The 17,085-nt window shown below is 41.3% G+C and overlaps 1 protein-coding gene across 1 annotated transcript in view; it reads left to right on the top strand.

Annotated features, from left to right (window-relative positions):
* Positions 1 to 17,085, top strand: part of LOC102947212 (multiple epidermal growth factor-like domains protein 6) — a 284,176-nt gene that overhangs the window by 188,185 nt on the left and 78,906 nt on the right. Inside the window, exon 6 of the mRNA XM_043522132.1 lies at positions 6,214 to 6,336. Within this exon, the coding sequence (XP_043378067.1) occupies positions 6,214 to 6,336 (123 nt within the window). The remainder of the gene's footprint in view (positions 1 to 6,213; positions 6,337 to 17,085) is intronic.

The following is a 17,085-nucleotide window of genomic DNA, read 5'->3' as shown; positions in this document are numbered from 1 at the left end:
TCTAACGCAGTGTGGACTACGGAGGTGTGAATTGCAGAGTGCACCAAAAATGTGCACTCTGATTGCCCACCGTAGACACTGGTGTGAGAACTAAAAGGTACCCAGTTGGCATTCCTGTAGTCCTGTTAGAAAGAGGACTATGTTAATGTGAACTGGGAACCTTTTAGTTTGCACCTGCAGCATCCACATGGGGCAGTTGGAGCACAACGTTTTGGTGCACACTACAGTTCACATCCCTTTGACAGCACGGTGCCACAGTGTAGACAAAGCCTAAGTAGATATTGGTGAGAAGTACCTCGTCCTTTACTGTGGGTACACAAAAGCCGTGGTGCTGACTAGGTTCGTTGCTATGACAAGGGGCTCTTTCCATTCTGTTCCCCATTTACTGAGGGGATTCCTTCACAGGAGGTTAGTCAGGCTAAGAATCTTGATATTACTTTTGACTTTATCCATGTGTCAGATATTGAGATGTACCCATCGTCCCCTTCAGCACAATTTGTTCAAACTATTTCCTTTATTATCCTTGTGAGGAGAAGCTTGTCTAGGCACCACTTTTTATAAGGGTTCCCTACCTAGGTCAGCAGCAGGGCCTGAACCTGGACAGTCAGGACTGCAGCACAGACCTCTACCACTTGATGTAAGGGAGTAAACTCTATCAGACAGTTGCAGTTGTAGGCTGTTGTCCTCTAGTAGACCAGCCACGACAGGGGACAACATGACACATATTGAATTAGTGTAGGTTAAGACTAAACTAAAACCTAGGTGTGAAAGAAGCCACTTCTTGTCCTCTAGTGTCTTACTGAGGCAATTGCTATTCTTCTTACATTATTTTTACAGGTATATATCTTGTATTGTTTTCCTTTCTCATAATATGTAAAAATTTTAAGAAATACAAATGTTATGGCTCAGATTTGCAGTTTAAAATCTGATAGTTTTTGCCAGTACTCTCCCTTCCACCAGTATGGGTATGTGGGAAGCAGAAAGAGGTTGTTCTCTATAATCAGTATTTCTGCTTTTCTCTCAGGGGAACTTTTGTTACTATTTTTTTATGCAGTCTTAAACTTTGCCCATCACAGCTGTTACGTTTTCTTCTGAGGGCTAGACAAATTGGCATTTCCCTCATGAAAAAACCAATAAAGCAAATGTTCAGTATTTCAAAAATCATGCAATCAAATCTCAAAATGATAGTTAAAAAGAAACCCCAACTATAGTAAGCCACTGTACTGTAGAATGTACCAGTTGAAATATATGTATTCAGGACTTTAAAATATTGATGTTAATACATAGATTTATGAGTGGATAGGTGTAAATTGTCAATACAGCATGGACATTTTCAAATTCAGCTTGGTATAAGCGACTGTAATTCCAACATAATAGCTTGTTGACACTCTTATTCCTCATTACTACTCTACTCTTAGACTTATTTATACCCACTCTTAGAGGGTATATAAATCCAGTGGGTTAAGCGAAACAGGAACAAGGCACTCTTATTCTACAGTAAGGGTGTCAACTCATGGAGTTAATCAGAAACAGTTAACTTCATATTTAGACAAGCCCTTACACCACGTATACATTTGTCCCTTAATGGCACTCTCTAAAAAAGCTTATTTTGTCAATTTTAGGCTAATATGGTCTCTTTTGGGACTGATCGTCAAGTGACTAGGAAGCCATCCTGGTTCTTTTTATGCATCTGTGTTATTTAATGACTGTTTTGAACACACATTGTGCAAAGAAAAGCTGTCTAAATGAATAGAAAATGGTTGAACATATGTTATTTTCACATCATGAAACTACCACTCATGCAATTTAAACATTCTTTGGAATGGATAAACCAAACTGATGCTCATGGCATATTATAAGAAGAAAAAAAAAAGATCGGCACTGCCATACGTCTTTCTTGTCATTCGAAACCTCAGGTGGTAAGGTATTTTTCATGTGCAACTTTTCTAAAAGACATACAGTTTGTCCTTCAGTACAAACCAATGAAGAGTCACATTAGCTGTGTGTGGTTAGCTTGAATTCTTCTTCGAGTGATGATCCCCATGTGTATTCCACTTGTGGGTACACATGCACACCCCATGTGCCTGAGTCTGGAATTTTTTGCAAGCAGTGTCCATTGGCCTACACATATACTTTACCTCATGCTCTGACCCAAAGGCCTAAAAGAGTGGTATGGGACAATGCCTTTCCAGTTCCTTCTTACCACCGCATAGTCTGAGTAGGAATCTTTGATGTCCTCAGCTCCTTTCTCCTGTATTATTTCTGTAAATATATTGTAAATTGTTTCACTATTTTTCTAAGATAGTGTTGTTAGATAGTTATTTCCCCCTTTCACCACCACCCTCAGGGTTGTCCCCACTGTGAAGGCTGGGATTATGCCCAGAGTTCCAGGGTTCAAAAACTCTGTTTCTTGCCCTTGCTCCTTTTCTGTGAGTGCTGAAAATCAACACTGCCTCTAGTGCCTGGGTGAGGCCCTCATCTCCGCCAAATGCAACATCTGCCACTCCTTTCCCCCCGAGAACTCACGGGGGTTGGGAATTGAGGTTTAGGAAACATGATGGAGAAGGCAATGAGACCTTTTTGTTCGAGCTAAGGTACTTTATAAAGGGGGTCAGGGTGGTTTTTTTCACCCCCCCAGAGCGACAAATTTTTTATTGACAAAAGTGCTAGTGTAGACAAAGCCTCGGTCCGCACCAGAGGTCATACCAGTATAGCTAGGTGGTAAAAAGAATCACATCTCTCTCCGAAATAGATACACTGTTAATACTCAAGTGTAGACTATGTCCTAGGGTTAGCATCTGGCCCTCAGAATGCTTAATAGACTAAATAATTACAGCAATTTTTTCTGTAATTGGGGGCAAAGCAGTTTCCTGTTCCTGAGATGCAGGAGTTAATGAGAGGCAGCTGTGTCTTGTGTGTTTCTTGGTATCTGTAGTCCACGAAGGAATCTCTCAACATTTATTTAATAAAATATTGATCCTGCTGAGAAAGCCTTAAATTAAAGGGATTGCCCACTGTCAACTTTGTCATTCACATAGCATCCCAAGAAGACAGCCATGGAATTATTGTGTCCCACACTCATTGATCTTGCACCCTTTTTTCCCCTGCTGCAGGGAAACTTAATCATTTGTCTTTTAATGTATTACTCTCCAAAAGCCGTTGACAGCAAAGAAGTGTGCTTTGAAGTAAACAAAAATGGGATCTTTATTAACGTATTTGTTGCCTGCAAAGGATTTTGGCCAAGATTTAAAAAAACGGGGGCTTAAAGTTAGGGGCCTAAGTCCTTACTTAAGCACTGAAATAAATAGCCTGATTTTTCAAAAGTGCTAAGCACCCAGCAGCTCCCACAGAAGTTGGACTTGTAGCTCTAGAAATATTGAAACATCGGAGAAGTTAATGAGGAACCAGTGCATCAAAGTGAGGCTGATGAGTTATGTCTTCAACTCAAGTAAAACGTTGACCTATAGAGAAAAGTAGGAACAACGTTTAAAGGATCACAGAAGTCTGTTGGAGCTGTTGGGTGCACAGCCCTTCTTGAAAATCAAGTCACTTATTTAAACATTTAAAACTGGATTTAGGCCTCGAACTTTAGGCCACTGCTTTTGTTAATAATATCTTGACCTTGGCGTGTCTTTTCCATTTATTAAGAAGAGCAGGCATCCCATTTTACAGCCATATTTTGCATGTTAGATAATTTGTCTTTTGTTGTATACTTGAGAGTTCACAGGAATGAAGATTCTTGAGGAAAACGCCTAATATTATGTCTCATAGTTCTGCTGCTTCCTAGTTTTTTCTTTAACCTTTTTGTTCATTTTTTGTTTATTTTTTTGTTTTTGTTTTTAAATTCTTTACCATAGTTGGTAAAAGCATTTTGGCAACTAGTTTCTGGGTTTTAATTTTCTCTTGATACTTTTTAGCCATAACTGGACATATGATTTAAGGTGAAAACGTCATTTATTGGGCAGATAAAAGGATTCTTGTAACAGTAGCTTTTAATTATCTTGACAATTATTTTTACACAGTTTCTCAGCATTTTTAAAGAAGTGGATTGTGTGACTTTCCTGGTGTATTATTATCAATGAGAAAAAGGTTCATGAATGAATTCTTAACATGACATTGTGTAATATACATGAAGATGAATAGCATGCTCTGTTTACTGTTTACATTTCAAACAACTTCTCTTAATAAGAAAAAGATTCCAGATGTCTCTAGCCAGAGGGAAGTATACAGTATGTAGCCTAATAAAATAGCATATTTGAGAGAGGGGGTGGTAAGTGATGTATATAGGCAAATGGTCTGAATTTAAACACTAGTCAGCACCAGGGCTTTATGTTAGATGAGTGAATTTCACATGTGAAATATTAACTTTGAACGTTATAAAAACATTTCCTTATGGCCAGGAGAAGCTCAGGAAGTCTTGTCTTTCTGAGTCATCTTTAAAACTTTTCCTTTTTCATTTAATTTTTATTAGATTTTTTTTAAATGAAATAAACATAAAAGTATTAAAAACATAAACCATAAAAAGTTAAATGCAAAGCAGAAATATAACAATGTGAATATAAAAACCAGACACTTTTCTTCAAACATATAATGAAAAAAAATCTCCCTCTCCGGCCTCATTTTCCTGGTCTCTCTACGCAGTGTGTCTCATTCAAAATACATTTCCCCCCAGGAACAGTTTCAAACTTAACTCTCTTTATGGGCTCCCTCTTAGGTGATGCCTACGCTTATGGCAGGAAGTAGAGTACATATTTCACGCCCTCCCAGCACGGGTGTACATAGCAGTGTAGATGGTGAGGCACTGCTCTGGCACTGCCAGAGCCTTTTCTCGCCACAATAAAAGGCTCTGGCAGCTTTTCCAGAGCCTTTCGCTGCCATGTGTAACTACACACCACAGTGTGGATGCAACCTTATTTTCACTGTGGCGTGTAGTTACACATACCCTAGACACCCACCAGTTTAGGCAAGGCCTGTATTGCCTTGAAACCCAGGCTCCTCACCCACATTCCATTTATGTGTGGCTGGATAGGTAAGCATTTTCGGACACTCCTAGCACCTGATCCAAAGCCTGTTGAAGCCAACAGGAGTCTCCACAAATTTTGGATCAGGCCCCCCTAGATACTTCTGTGGTGATTTTTGATTCAGTGGCATCAATACTCCAATATGATGCAATTTAAACTCTGCTAGTGTTGCTGAAAAGATATGGAAGCTGCTTATCCAGAACCCTTCAGAACCTTGTAAAATGTTCAGTTTTGCGGATCTACTTAAAACCTATTATGGCTGCAAATGTACTCAAGCTTGTCCTCCCAACTTACCCTTACTGTCAGGCAAAAGATTTAAGAAATGTTCTCAAGCTGATTCAGCGGCATTTTCCCTCTTTTTCTGAGAGAAATTTGAGGTATAGCCCAGAGTATAGCACAAAGCGCTTTTATGAAGTGAGAGACGTAGAAAATTGCTTGCTTTGTGCTCAGAGGTGGAGATGAGTGGATAACAGCTCTTCCGAGATTCTCAGGCCATTTGAGAAAGGAAAAAAATTAAGGTAACCATCAAGAACATCAGCTAGAGTTCAAGGAAATAGAGGTCACAGAAGTTGTGTGACGCAAGATATTGCTCCTGCTTCCACTGAAGTCAATTCTAAGGCTCCCATTGGCTTCAGTAGAAGCAAGTGCAGGCCCAAAATAGATAAAATTAGTGAAAGAAATAGTTTATTAACAAATTAAAACATTACCTCTGTTCTTACATGTCTTTTTTTCCCCTTATTCTTCAGTACTCTGCCTCATTGCCCATGAGGACCCCAACTAGTAGAGTTAAGGGCTTGACACAAAAGGAACTCTTCATACAGCATCTTCAAATGCCAGATGTTTATCCCATGGTGACTGCAAGCTTATATGTGTTAGGTTATTGTATTTCTTTCCCTATATTTTTTTCCTGCTCCCAAGGAAGCATGCGTGTCACAGATCTGTCCAATTATCAAGTACTTCTGAAGCAGAGAGATGCCAGTTCTCTGGAACTTCAAAGAGCTCAAAGTTTCCATCTTCAACGTTTTGTTTATGCATCAGAAGCAAATTAGATCAATGTAAAGATCAGCTGCAGCATCAATATAATAGCTGCCCTACATGCATGCTATCTACTGTCCAAGAGAAATAATGTATCTTCTCTGAGGCTGACATTGAAATGACATTGTAATCTCCGCCATCTGTCTTCCTTCTCTAGATGTTAATGAATGTGCAGTAGTAAATGGAGGCTGCCAGCAGAGCTGTGTTAACACTCCGGACTCCTTCTATTGCATATGCGATATGGGATACAGACTCCATGCTGATGGACGCACCTGCCTAGGTAAGTAAATATTACACCTAACTTGAGGCCTATTTCAGGGAAAAGAGAGCTACAAGTGTGGGAAAACAGGGTGTGTTATTTTCTATAGTAAAATTGGGAAAAAAATACAAACAATTACAGACTTTTCCAACATTGAGTTCTGTTCTCTAACCTAACCAATGATGGATATTTTGCTGTAAGTAATAACCGCACGATAAGCAGAGGTACCACCTCAGGCTCTGACCCTGTGAGATTTCACAAATTGTGTCATGAAAGCTGAGGGAGAGAAGTAGAGCATGTCAAGCAAGTGGGTGTCATTAGCCATGTTGAAAGCCACAAAGAGGTCAGGAGGATGATGTGGAAGTAGAAGTTCTAAGATACGGACAAGAGGTCATTAATGACTGGTGAAAGCAGGTCTAATGAAGTAGAGTGGGCAGAGAAGTTGGAGGAGATCAAGGCTTGACTTGGAGGAGAGAAACTCAAGGCAACAGTTGTAAACTGCCTACTAAATGAGTTTGAAGGGAGAGAGAGTGGTAGCTGGAGAAACAGCTGGTGTTGAAGGTTGTTTTTTTGAGTAAGGTGGCGGATCCTTTCCACGGGGTAAGAATTATTTAGATACTGCCTCAAAGGTCCATTTTGACTTATGGTGAGTGCATAAATCACCAGCCTTCCCCCTGCACCCACTCCCTCTTCCTTAACTTCTCCTTTGTTATGAACGTTTATGTTAAAAATAGGTCAGCATTTAAATATTTCTCAAGGTACCAGGTTCTGTATGTTTGTTTGGGTTTTGTTTAAAATCTTATCCACAGAACATATTGGGATAAATGCATGATGCACACAGAACTCTTAATCATGGCCACATGCTGCAGTATTTATTTTGTGCTGAACCTTTAACTCACGGAGTAGAGGTCTGTGCTTCCGGAGCTAAGTGCATTCCGTGATGTCGTTCAGTTGGTTGATAGTGCTGTACACCTTTGATCGTGTCTGGATAGTTCTTTATCACTGTAGCCATAGCTCCCTCAAACTCCTCAATCTGTTCCTCACTCAGAGTGTAGCTGCCTCACTCTCTAAATACCCTTGAGGGAATTCTGCACCAAAAAATTTAAAATTCTATGCACAGTATTTTAAAATTCTACAAAATTCTGCATATTTTATTTGTCAAAATAACACAATATAATCGCACCAGTTTCAATTATTTTGGTAATTTATTTCAAAATACAGTCAGAAAGTATGTCTGTAACAATACAAACAACAACAAAAATTCTCCCAGGAGGAGAAAGTTAAAGAAAACCCTACGTTGACCCAGTTCCTGTTTCTCTATTAGGCTTTTGGTGGGTGCCTCAGTCTGGATGTGCCAGCAGGGCACATCTTGGGGGAAAACTCTTTCCCTGTGGTCTCTGACACCCACACCTCCTACTCCGCAAAGCCCAGCTGTAGGGTACCTCCATCCCAGATATCGCACCACCTTCCTCCCAGAGCCCAGCCATGGGACACGCCCCCCTCCCACCCCACATTCCCAGAGAACCCATACCCCTACCCCCCAGGGATCCAGAGAGAGAGAAAGAGCGTGATGCTGGGACCCAGTTTGTACAGAGTTTTCTGCATGCTTCCTCCTTCCTTCAGGACATGCTGGGAGCCACAGCTGCCCGGCACCCTCCACCCTTCCTGCCCCCCCTGTATTTGGGAGCTAGAGAGATATGGTCTGCTGAGTCCAGCGGCCCCTAGAGTTGGACAGCAGCTCTGCAGCACCAATTCTTCAGGGAAATATGAAATTCTGAGCAGAACATTAATTCTGCACAAATTCTTCATGGAGCACTGGTGCAGAATTCCCACAGGAGTGTCTAAAACTGTCCTTGAACAGCTACATTTCACTCCTAGACCAACTCCTTGATCTGCTGCAGTCCTGCTGGTGATGAAGATATAACACTCAACTCAAGTGTGTAAGACTTTGCTTTGCTCAGCCAACAAAATCAGTGTTGTACTACTGGGTACAAGAGCCAGAGTTTTAAAAAAGAAAAGGCTACAGACAAAGCACATTGCTTTTTGTTTAACCTATTCCTAAAAACCCCAGATTATAGGTTTCTTCTACTACTACTAAAGTTTATATGTGAATTTCGTGATTGTGCAAGTTGTCTTAATGGTGCCCTGATTATTACAGTTATTACTGGCAGAGTGTGGGCAGTAACAGTGCTGTCTTCCACACACTACATTACTCAACTCTGACCTGGAGGGGTCATATCTTGGGAAAGGGGATGGGTGATTCTCCAAGGCCTTTGCCTCTCTGCTCAGACTGTGGTAGGGGGTTCCAGTTGTGATGACAGTTTTTACTGAATCCTGCCCACTAGGACCTGGCCTGACACTACCAAACTCTATTCATGTAGACCAGTGGTTCTCAACCAGGGACACGTGTACCCCTGGGGGTACGCAGAGATCTTCCGGGGGTACGTCAACTCATCTAGATCAGTGTTTATCAACCTGGGGATCATGACCCCAGGGGAGTCTCAGGATAGATTTAAGGGGTGGATCAGAAGTGCAGGGCCAGCATTATGTGGTGGCAATTGCCCAGGGTCCCATGCCACAGGGGTCTCCCACGAAGCTAAGTTATATGCTTCAGCCTCAGGCAGCAGGGCTCGGGCTTCAGACTCCTGAAAGGGACACAGTAGTCGAGACAGATTGAAAACCACTGACTTACACCACCAAACAGTACCAGATAGCAAGTTTTGGTCACAAGAATGATGTCTTTATTTATTTATAATCATGTTTATTATGGTAGTGCCTATTAGGTAGTACAATGACACTTAGACGTCAGGTTTCAGAGTAGCAGCCGTGTTAGTCTTTATTCATCGGATCCGATGAAGTGAGCTGTAGCTCACAAAAGCTTATGCTCAAATAAATTTGTTAGTCTCTAAGGTGCCACAAGTACTCCTTTCCTTAGACGTCAGTGGTTCAGGAGCCAAATTAGCGATCATTGTTACCCAAAAGAGCCACAATAGTGTGAATTCATTGTTTCATTTACTATTTATTAGTCTCGCAGCAAAAGGACTGACCAATTGGGTAGTAATGTAGTAAAAGCATCCTGATTGTCTAATAAATTAGGTTGGTTAATAATTAAATCACACAGTATTTTAATATCATGTGCTGCAGAGAGCCACGGGAGACACATTAAAGAAGGATAGGGGCAGGAAGAGACTGGAAATCAAGAGGGAGAGTGTGGAGCAAACATCCAGTCTGTAGAAGGGAGAGAATGTTCAGAGTGAAACTGCAAAAAGCAATCTGATGGCCGGAGCTGGTCAGCAGTTTTTCAACAATATGATTTTTGGCCAGAAAACACCAATTTGTGGAAACCGCAGGAATGTATCCCTGCTTAAGCTAATCCTGAAGCTGCTGTGCCAGCTTCAGTCTGTGATGGTTTCTTCCCCACAGTATCTTTGCCAAAGGCCACATGGCTGTGGGAAGAAAGGATGCTGCTTTTTAATTTAAGAATCTTAAAATGGTGTATTATTTCTGATTGACAATTGTCATAAATATAAAGGGAAGGGTAACAACCTTTATGTATGCAGTAACATAAAATCCCTCCTGGCCAGATGTACTGAATCCCATTACCTGTAAGGAGTTAAGAAGCTCAAATAACCTGGTTGGCACCCGACCACAAGGACCAATAGGCAAAGAAGATACTTTCAAATCTGGGGGGCGTGGGGAGGTTTTGTTTGTGCTCTCTTTGTTTGTTCCCTCTCTGGATGGAGAGAGACCAGGCAGGTAAAAAATCTCCTGAAAACATACCTAAAATGATCCATCTAATGTTACAAAAATTGTAAGTAAGGGCAAGAAAATGCGTTAGATTATCTTTTGTTTTAGCTTGTGAATTTTTCCTATGCTAAGACGTAATTTCATTCCTGTTTTGTAACTGGGAAGTAGAGTCAGAGGGGAATCCTCTGTATTTTAAATCTTTTTATTTACCCTGTAAAGTTATCTTCCATCCTGATTTTACAGATGTGATTCTCTTACTTTTTTTTATAAATAAAATTCTTCTTTTAAGAACCTGATTGATTTTCAGTATCCTAAAAACCAAGGGGTTTGGTCTGTGCTCACATTGTAACCAATTGGTTAGTATATTATTCTCAAGCCTCCCCAGGAAAGGGGGTGAAGGGTCTTGGAGGAATATTTTGGGGGAATAGGGGCTCCAAGTGACCCTTTTCCTGAATTTTTATCTAAATCACTTGGTGGTGGCAGCAATACCATCCAAGGACAAGGAAAGGATTTGTGCCTTGTGGAAGTTTTTAATCTAAGCTGGTAGAAATAAGCTTGGGGGGTCTTTCATGTGGGTCCCCATATCTGTACCCCAGAGTTGGGAGGGAACCCTGACAACAACTAGCACTTGAGGGACAAGGTGGGTGAAGGAATATCTTTGATTGTTCCAACTTCTGTTGGTGAAATCCCATATCCTGGGGCCAACGCTGCAAACTAGCAATTAACATGTGCTTGCCTCCCAGGGTGCGCTTGCTTATTTATTTATTTTATTTAATGTTTTGAATGAATGGTAACAACTGTGTCCTTACTTTCTTCACAAGGATTAGGCGAAAGGCCAGATTCTGATCTCTTGCAGATTGACTTCAGCTGTGAGGCTGAGTGGGCATAAAAACAAGTGCAGAATTTAGTCCTCAGACTGGGGGGACAGAGAGAGTCCAAATCCTCCTCTCAGTTTTACTGGTATGAATCCACTGATTATAGCACAGAGCTGTTTTACATTGATGTGAACGAGAGCACAATGTGCACCCACATCTCATCTGGTGGAAGTGAATGCAATATCAAGTTTTACATTTGTGAAAGGATTACCAGATCCTGGTTTTCTTTCCTTGGATGCTGTTTACTAAAAGAGATCTGTAGTTCCATGTCATGCTAAAAAAATAAAAAGATATTTCCCTTGTATCTCAAGGGAAATTACCACACCAGTCCAATAGCAGTAGTCAAACTTGGTAAAAAGGATTAAAATGTTTTGTAAAGCTACACATTTAGGGAAGAAAACAGTTCTGTTTGTTTTAATTGCTTTAAATCCCATTTAATGTCTAGTTAATATGAGAAAAACAGCCCAATTAGGTATGATTGTGTCACATCTGCTGAACTCATTCACGCATAATCTTTTCTTCCTTTCACTTCATGCATTCAGTCACTTGAATATGCTTTAAGAATAGCTAAATGTGGTGTTGGTCGTTTCTAGTATTCGCAGCAATACATTTATTGGCATAACTAGAACAAACACAAACTATACCATTATTCAGGATGTGGGAGGATTTTTTTTAAAATAAAAAACTAGTCCTTTTAGCTCTGTTGTGGGTTTATACACAATCAAAGAGTTCAACATTTTGGGGAGTTAAAAGCAATTCAAAGTAAGGAGATGTTTAAATCATATCTTGGCTCATTTGTTTGGAGACTAGGGGAACGTGTAAAGGAAATGCAGCATGTTCAAGAAACCAAACTCATCAATATATGGGAAATAACTGTCCAGATTTGGCTGGAACCATTGGTATTTCTCAGTGAATGAAGGGAAGGTAGCCAAATCCAGTGCTCATACTACGGTGAACCAAGGGTATCTCCACTGAAGTCAATTGGGTTACTTCTGAATTATAGCACTGTGAGCACAGAATTTGGCCCGTAGTGGTCAAGCAACTTCAGACTCGAGATGGATAAACTGGTTTGGGAAAAAAGAGAGATGATAATGCCCAGAAAGAAATGACAAATATTCAAATGAATTGACCTGGCCCATGTGCTTGACCTTTTTCATTTACTTACTGTGAACAACTTGCAATCATGTTTTCTACTAACACAAATAACCACAGATGGCAAGTTTCCAATCCTCCCCAATTCAAAGAAATTGAACTTTAATCCACACATGCAAGTATTGTGACAAAAGTATTCAAATCTTATTTTGAATGCTATATTCAGTTCTGGTTATCTTCTCTCAAAAATGATACAGATAAATACTGAAGAGTCCAGAGACGAATGACAAGAATGATCAGCAGCATGGAGAGAGATACATATGAAAAGACAGGGTCATAATATACTCATAATAAAGCTATGAAAAGATTAGAGCTGTTTAGTTTCAACTATTTAGACAGGATAAAAAATATAAAGGCTATAAGAAACTCTCATGCATCGGAGCATAAGCCAAACACTAACTGACAGGGGTTAGGAAGAAACTTTCCCTATTAAAATGTTATTCCAGGATTGTCCATTATGGAAATTCTGGCATCTTCCTCTGAAGCATCTGATACTGGCCACTGTCAGTGACAGGATACTGGTCAGGATGGACTGCTGGTTGGATCTGGTAAAACAATTCAAATATGTCAAGGTTCCTTCCCCACTCTGAACTCTAGGGTACAGATGTGGGGACCTGCATGAAAAACCCCCTAAGCTTATTTTTACCAGCTAAGGTTAAAACTTCCCCAAGGTACAAACTATTTTACCTTTTGTCCCTGGACTTTATTGCTGCCACCACCAAGCGTCTAACAAATATAACAGGAAAGAGCCTGCTTGGAAACGTCTTTCCCCCCAAAATCCCCCCAAGCCCTACACCCCCTTTCCTGGGGAAGGCTTGATAAAAATCCTCACCAATTTGCACAGGTGAACACAGACCCAAACCCTTGGATCTTAAGAACAATGAAAAAGCAATCAGGTTCTTAAAAGAAGAATTTTAATTAAAGAAAAAGTAAAAGAATCACCTCTGTAAAATCAGGATGGTAAATACCTTACAGGGTAATCAGATTCAAAACATAGAGAATCCCTCTAGGCTAAACCTTAAGTTACAAAAAGATGCAAAAACAGGCATACACATTCCATTCAGCACAATTTATTTTATCAGCCATTTAAACAAAACGGAATCTAACGCATATCTAACTAGATTGCTTATTAGCCCTTTACAGGAGATCTGACCTGCATTCCTGCTCTGGTCCCGGCAAAAGCAACCCACAGCCCGAGAGAACCTTTGTTTCCCGCCCCCTCCAGCTTTGAAAGTATCTTGTCTCCTCATTGGTCATTTTGGTCAGGTGCCAGCAAGGTTATCCTAGCTTCTCAACCCTTTACAGGTGAAAGGGTTTTTCCTCTGGTCAGGAGGGATTTAAAGGTGTTTACCCTTCCCTTTATATTTATGACAGAATATAAAAATGTTGGAACACTCATTTGATCAGAAAGCAGAAACAATAATGTGTGCCTCTTCTGACCTGTCACAACTAAGCAAAACAGCTAGAATTTCCAATAGTGTAAAACATTTGTAACAATATTTGTTCAGAAAATGCAAATACTTTTGAGAAAATAGCAATCTGCTCATGAATATTCATCAGGCAGAAAAAGAGGCTACTTCCCCCAAATACGTTGGTTTTGGAAAATTATTCTCTCGACTATAGAAGAAACCCACATCCCTTTGCGCAAAACCTTTGCCCAGTTCTCGGCTGAACCCAAACCCAACTTGTTTGAAGACTGAAATGTTCTGTTTACTTCCCACCCCGCCCCCCCACTATTATTTTTCTTTTTGAAGGCTCTGCATTTAGAGGAACAAAAGTGCAAGAAAAAAAACCCCATATTAGGAAGGCAGAGTTTCCAATATATATGGCCTGCAGGTTTCAGATGATTATGTAGGCACATTCTCATAAGACTGCAGCCAGTTTTTGCAGACCCAAGAGGGTGGGACAAACTTCTAATGAACATCCATGTGTTGGGTGCTTTATTGAACAGACCTTTGCTGAAGTTCTCCCACCAGTTCTTCATGTTGAGCCCTATCCAGCTTCCATTGCATCAAAGAGAGTTTTGAATCAATAAAAGTATTATAAGCTCTTATACAAACCTGTGGCCCCTGGAATGGGGTTCATAATTTTTGGTGGTGCCCAGAATGGGTACAAGTCCCCCCACCCGCCACACACACACATCCTTGCCTTGTAAGCTGATATATATTTTTTAAAATAATGTAAAAATGGACTTGAAACAGTAAGCGTTTAACAGTTTCCCTATATTGCACAATGTGGGGGGACATGGGGCTGGGAATGAGGAGTTTGGGGTGCAGGCAAACACAGTCCCCCCAGCCCTCTCCCCCGCCGGCAGCCAGGAGCTCAGGGGGAGGGCCCCCCACTCCGGCAGCACTCACCTCGCACCACTGTCACTGCAGATGCTCCTGGGGGCCGGGCCCCTCTCAGGTCCAGGAAGCCCCCTCGCCTCCTGTAGTGGGTGCCGGGGGTGGGGGTGGGGAAGGCTGCCATCACATGTGTGCTTCCTCCCCTCCGCAGGCGCTGGCTGCAGCACTGCCTCAGCCTACCACCAGTGCCGCTCCCTTTTGTAGCCAGCAGTGGCCGGCGAGGGAGCACAGCACGGAGAGACCCAGCCCCGAACATTGGTGGATCCAGGCCTCCAGGAACTGAATTTGCTGGACCATGGGCACCATGGGCCCATATAATTCACTGCCCCATGCCCCATTCCAGTGCCTACAGTGTATCTCCAAATAATAATTTTTGTAGGAAACCAATCTGTATGGTCTCTTCTTCCATTCCCATTAATGACTGTTGTGAAGGTATCATGGCAAGATCAATCTCTCTAAAATAGTTTGGCCTGTTCAGTTACATATAGTAGAAGGTACAGTTTTGTACATTGGTCCTTTGATGATCACTGATACTTTGTTTTTTGCCATCATCCCATCCTCACTGAAACCTCCACCATTTCTTCGTCTTTCCTAGATTTTTGTCCTACAAATTTCCATTCATATTGTAGCCATTTCTAGATCTGTCGATCTTCTTTATGGATTAGGTCATTAAAATAACCAAAGCCTTTTATGTCTCAATATTTTTTTTGTTTCTCCCACCTTGAGCATGTAGAATATCTTAACATCTGCATTAAAGTTGAACTGATTGGTGTCTGGAAATCCATTGACTGCACTGTAGTTTATTGCTTCTGATGCCACTGGAAGTGAAAGGCAAATATGGCTCTTTGACTCTAATGTATAAATTCCTTATGTCAGCTGGTGCCTCTGATTCCTGCTCTGTACACTAGAACTGTCAGGATCCATTTTTGTTATGTGGGACCTCCTTCTCACCAGAGTTAAGAGTAAAGGAGACAAAGAAATGTTACCTACCAAACTATCATCCAGGATTTGCCGCGTCACTAAATGCAAAACATATCAGAATCAGAGGTTACAGTTCCTCTCTCTAGTCAGTTTAGACTATAGAATATAAAAATATGGACATATGCTTCTAGAGCCTGATTCTTAAGAGACTGTGTGTACCAGTCACATGGGATATTTATACATCTAACAGTGAACAGCAAAGACTTTGTACAAATATACAAATAAATAAATGTAAAAATTAACTGTTTAAGAACCCAGATCCCTGCCCCTCCCCATTGTGAGGAAACCCTTACACAATGGAAATGGTTAGGGGAAGGCAGGGTTCTGTATAGCTGTTCCCAGGATTTGGCCCTAGCAGATACTTGAGTAGATTTAAAAGTTACACATATATTCATGTCCATTTTTATGCCACCCTGAGTTTGAGGGTGTCTGCATTTTTTTGCAACTTTGAAGAGCAGAGCAGAGCAGAAAGTGCTGCATCCAAAGCTTTGTTATCAGCTGCGGAGGGGCAAACATGGAGTCTTGAGTACAGGTCTTGCCAGGTAAGTACAGGGGAAATGATTGATTTGTAAATTATATAGTTTACACAGTGGCAGCTGGTGCCCAAAATAAATGGAGGCACTGCAGGTAGCACCCTCTACACTTCTGACTTCTGGAGTATGATCATGTTATCAAAGTGAAAAACTGGGAGACCATAGTCAAAGGTATCAAAGGGAAGCTTTTTGCTGGCCCATAAGTGGGTTTGGTGGGTAGGTGGGAAGAAAAAGAGACACCCACTTCCTTCTCCCCTCACCTCCCACTACACAATAAAAAAACTCAAATGCTTTTCAGTTAATAGCAGTGTGGAGGAAACAGTGATTACTCCTCTGTGACTCACTTTGCTGTCCTCCCCTAGTCTCAAACTCTGCCCCTTGATTCAGGTTCTTACCCTACTGTCTCCCCACCACACACACACTATTGATGCCACCACCAGCTGAATCCATTTTCTCCAGCATTCAGCCCAGACACCCAAACCATGCCCCTGTCTGTTCCCTCCATCCCAACCCCAGAATTCAAAATGACCCCCTCCTCACACACACACCTATGTCCCAGGCTGAGAACTCCACCCCCACCTCCCTGCCCAATATTGCGAATCCGAAGCATTCAAAAATCATGTCATATGCCAAAACATCATGATTGGCTTAAAAATATGGAAATTCAGCCAAAAAAATTGGGGTTCTTTTTAATTTGTTTTCTACTTAAATGTGCACTCCGGTAATTTTCAAGCATATCTCTGTGTCCATGAGGGCTAGAAACTTCTTTCTTTTAAATGAAAACTGAGACTCTCATGCAATCCCATGACTCCAGAAGACTGGGCTTTATGAAAAACACCATTTAGTGTGAGCCTTATGATAAAACCATGAAAATTGGCAACACGTGACAGTTCAGAACCTACCCTCCCATGAATATCTCCCCCCGAAAGTCTGAATAGCTCCCTCACCCACACGTGCATGTATGCACACATTTGTGAGTGTGTATACACATATAATCACACATGCACTCTCTCACATTCTCCAGGCTCAGAAAACCCATTCCCACCATCTTGCCCCCCCCCCCCCACCTGATGGCCACCACCACCAGACTCAAAAAGCTCCATCCCTCTAACTCAAAAAGAAAAGGAGGACTTGTGG

Source organism: Chelonia mydas, chromosome 9, assembly GCF_015237465.2.
Source record: "Chelonia mydas isolate rCheMyd1 chromosome 9, rCheMyd1.pri.v2, whole genome shotgun sequence".
NCBI classification, from domain to species: Eukaryota; Metazoa; Chordata; order Testudines; family Cheloniidae; genus Chelonia; species Chelonia mydas.
The sequence above is the reverse complement of the archived record's forward strand: the minus strand, read 5'-3'. Positions and strand labels throughout refer to the sequence as shown.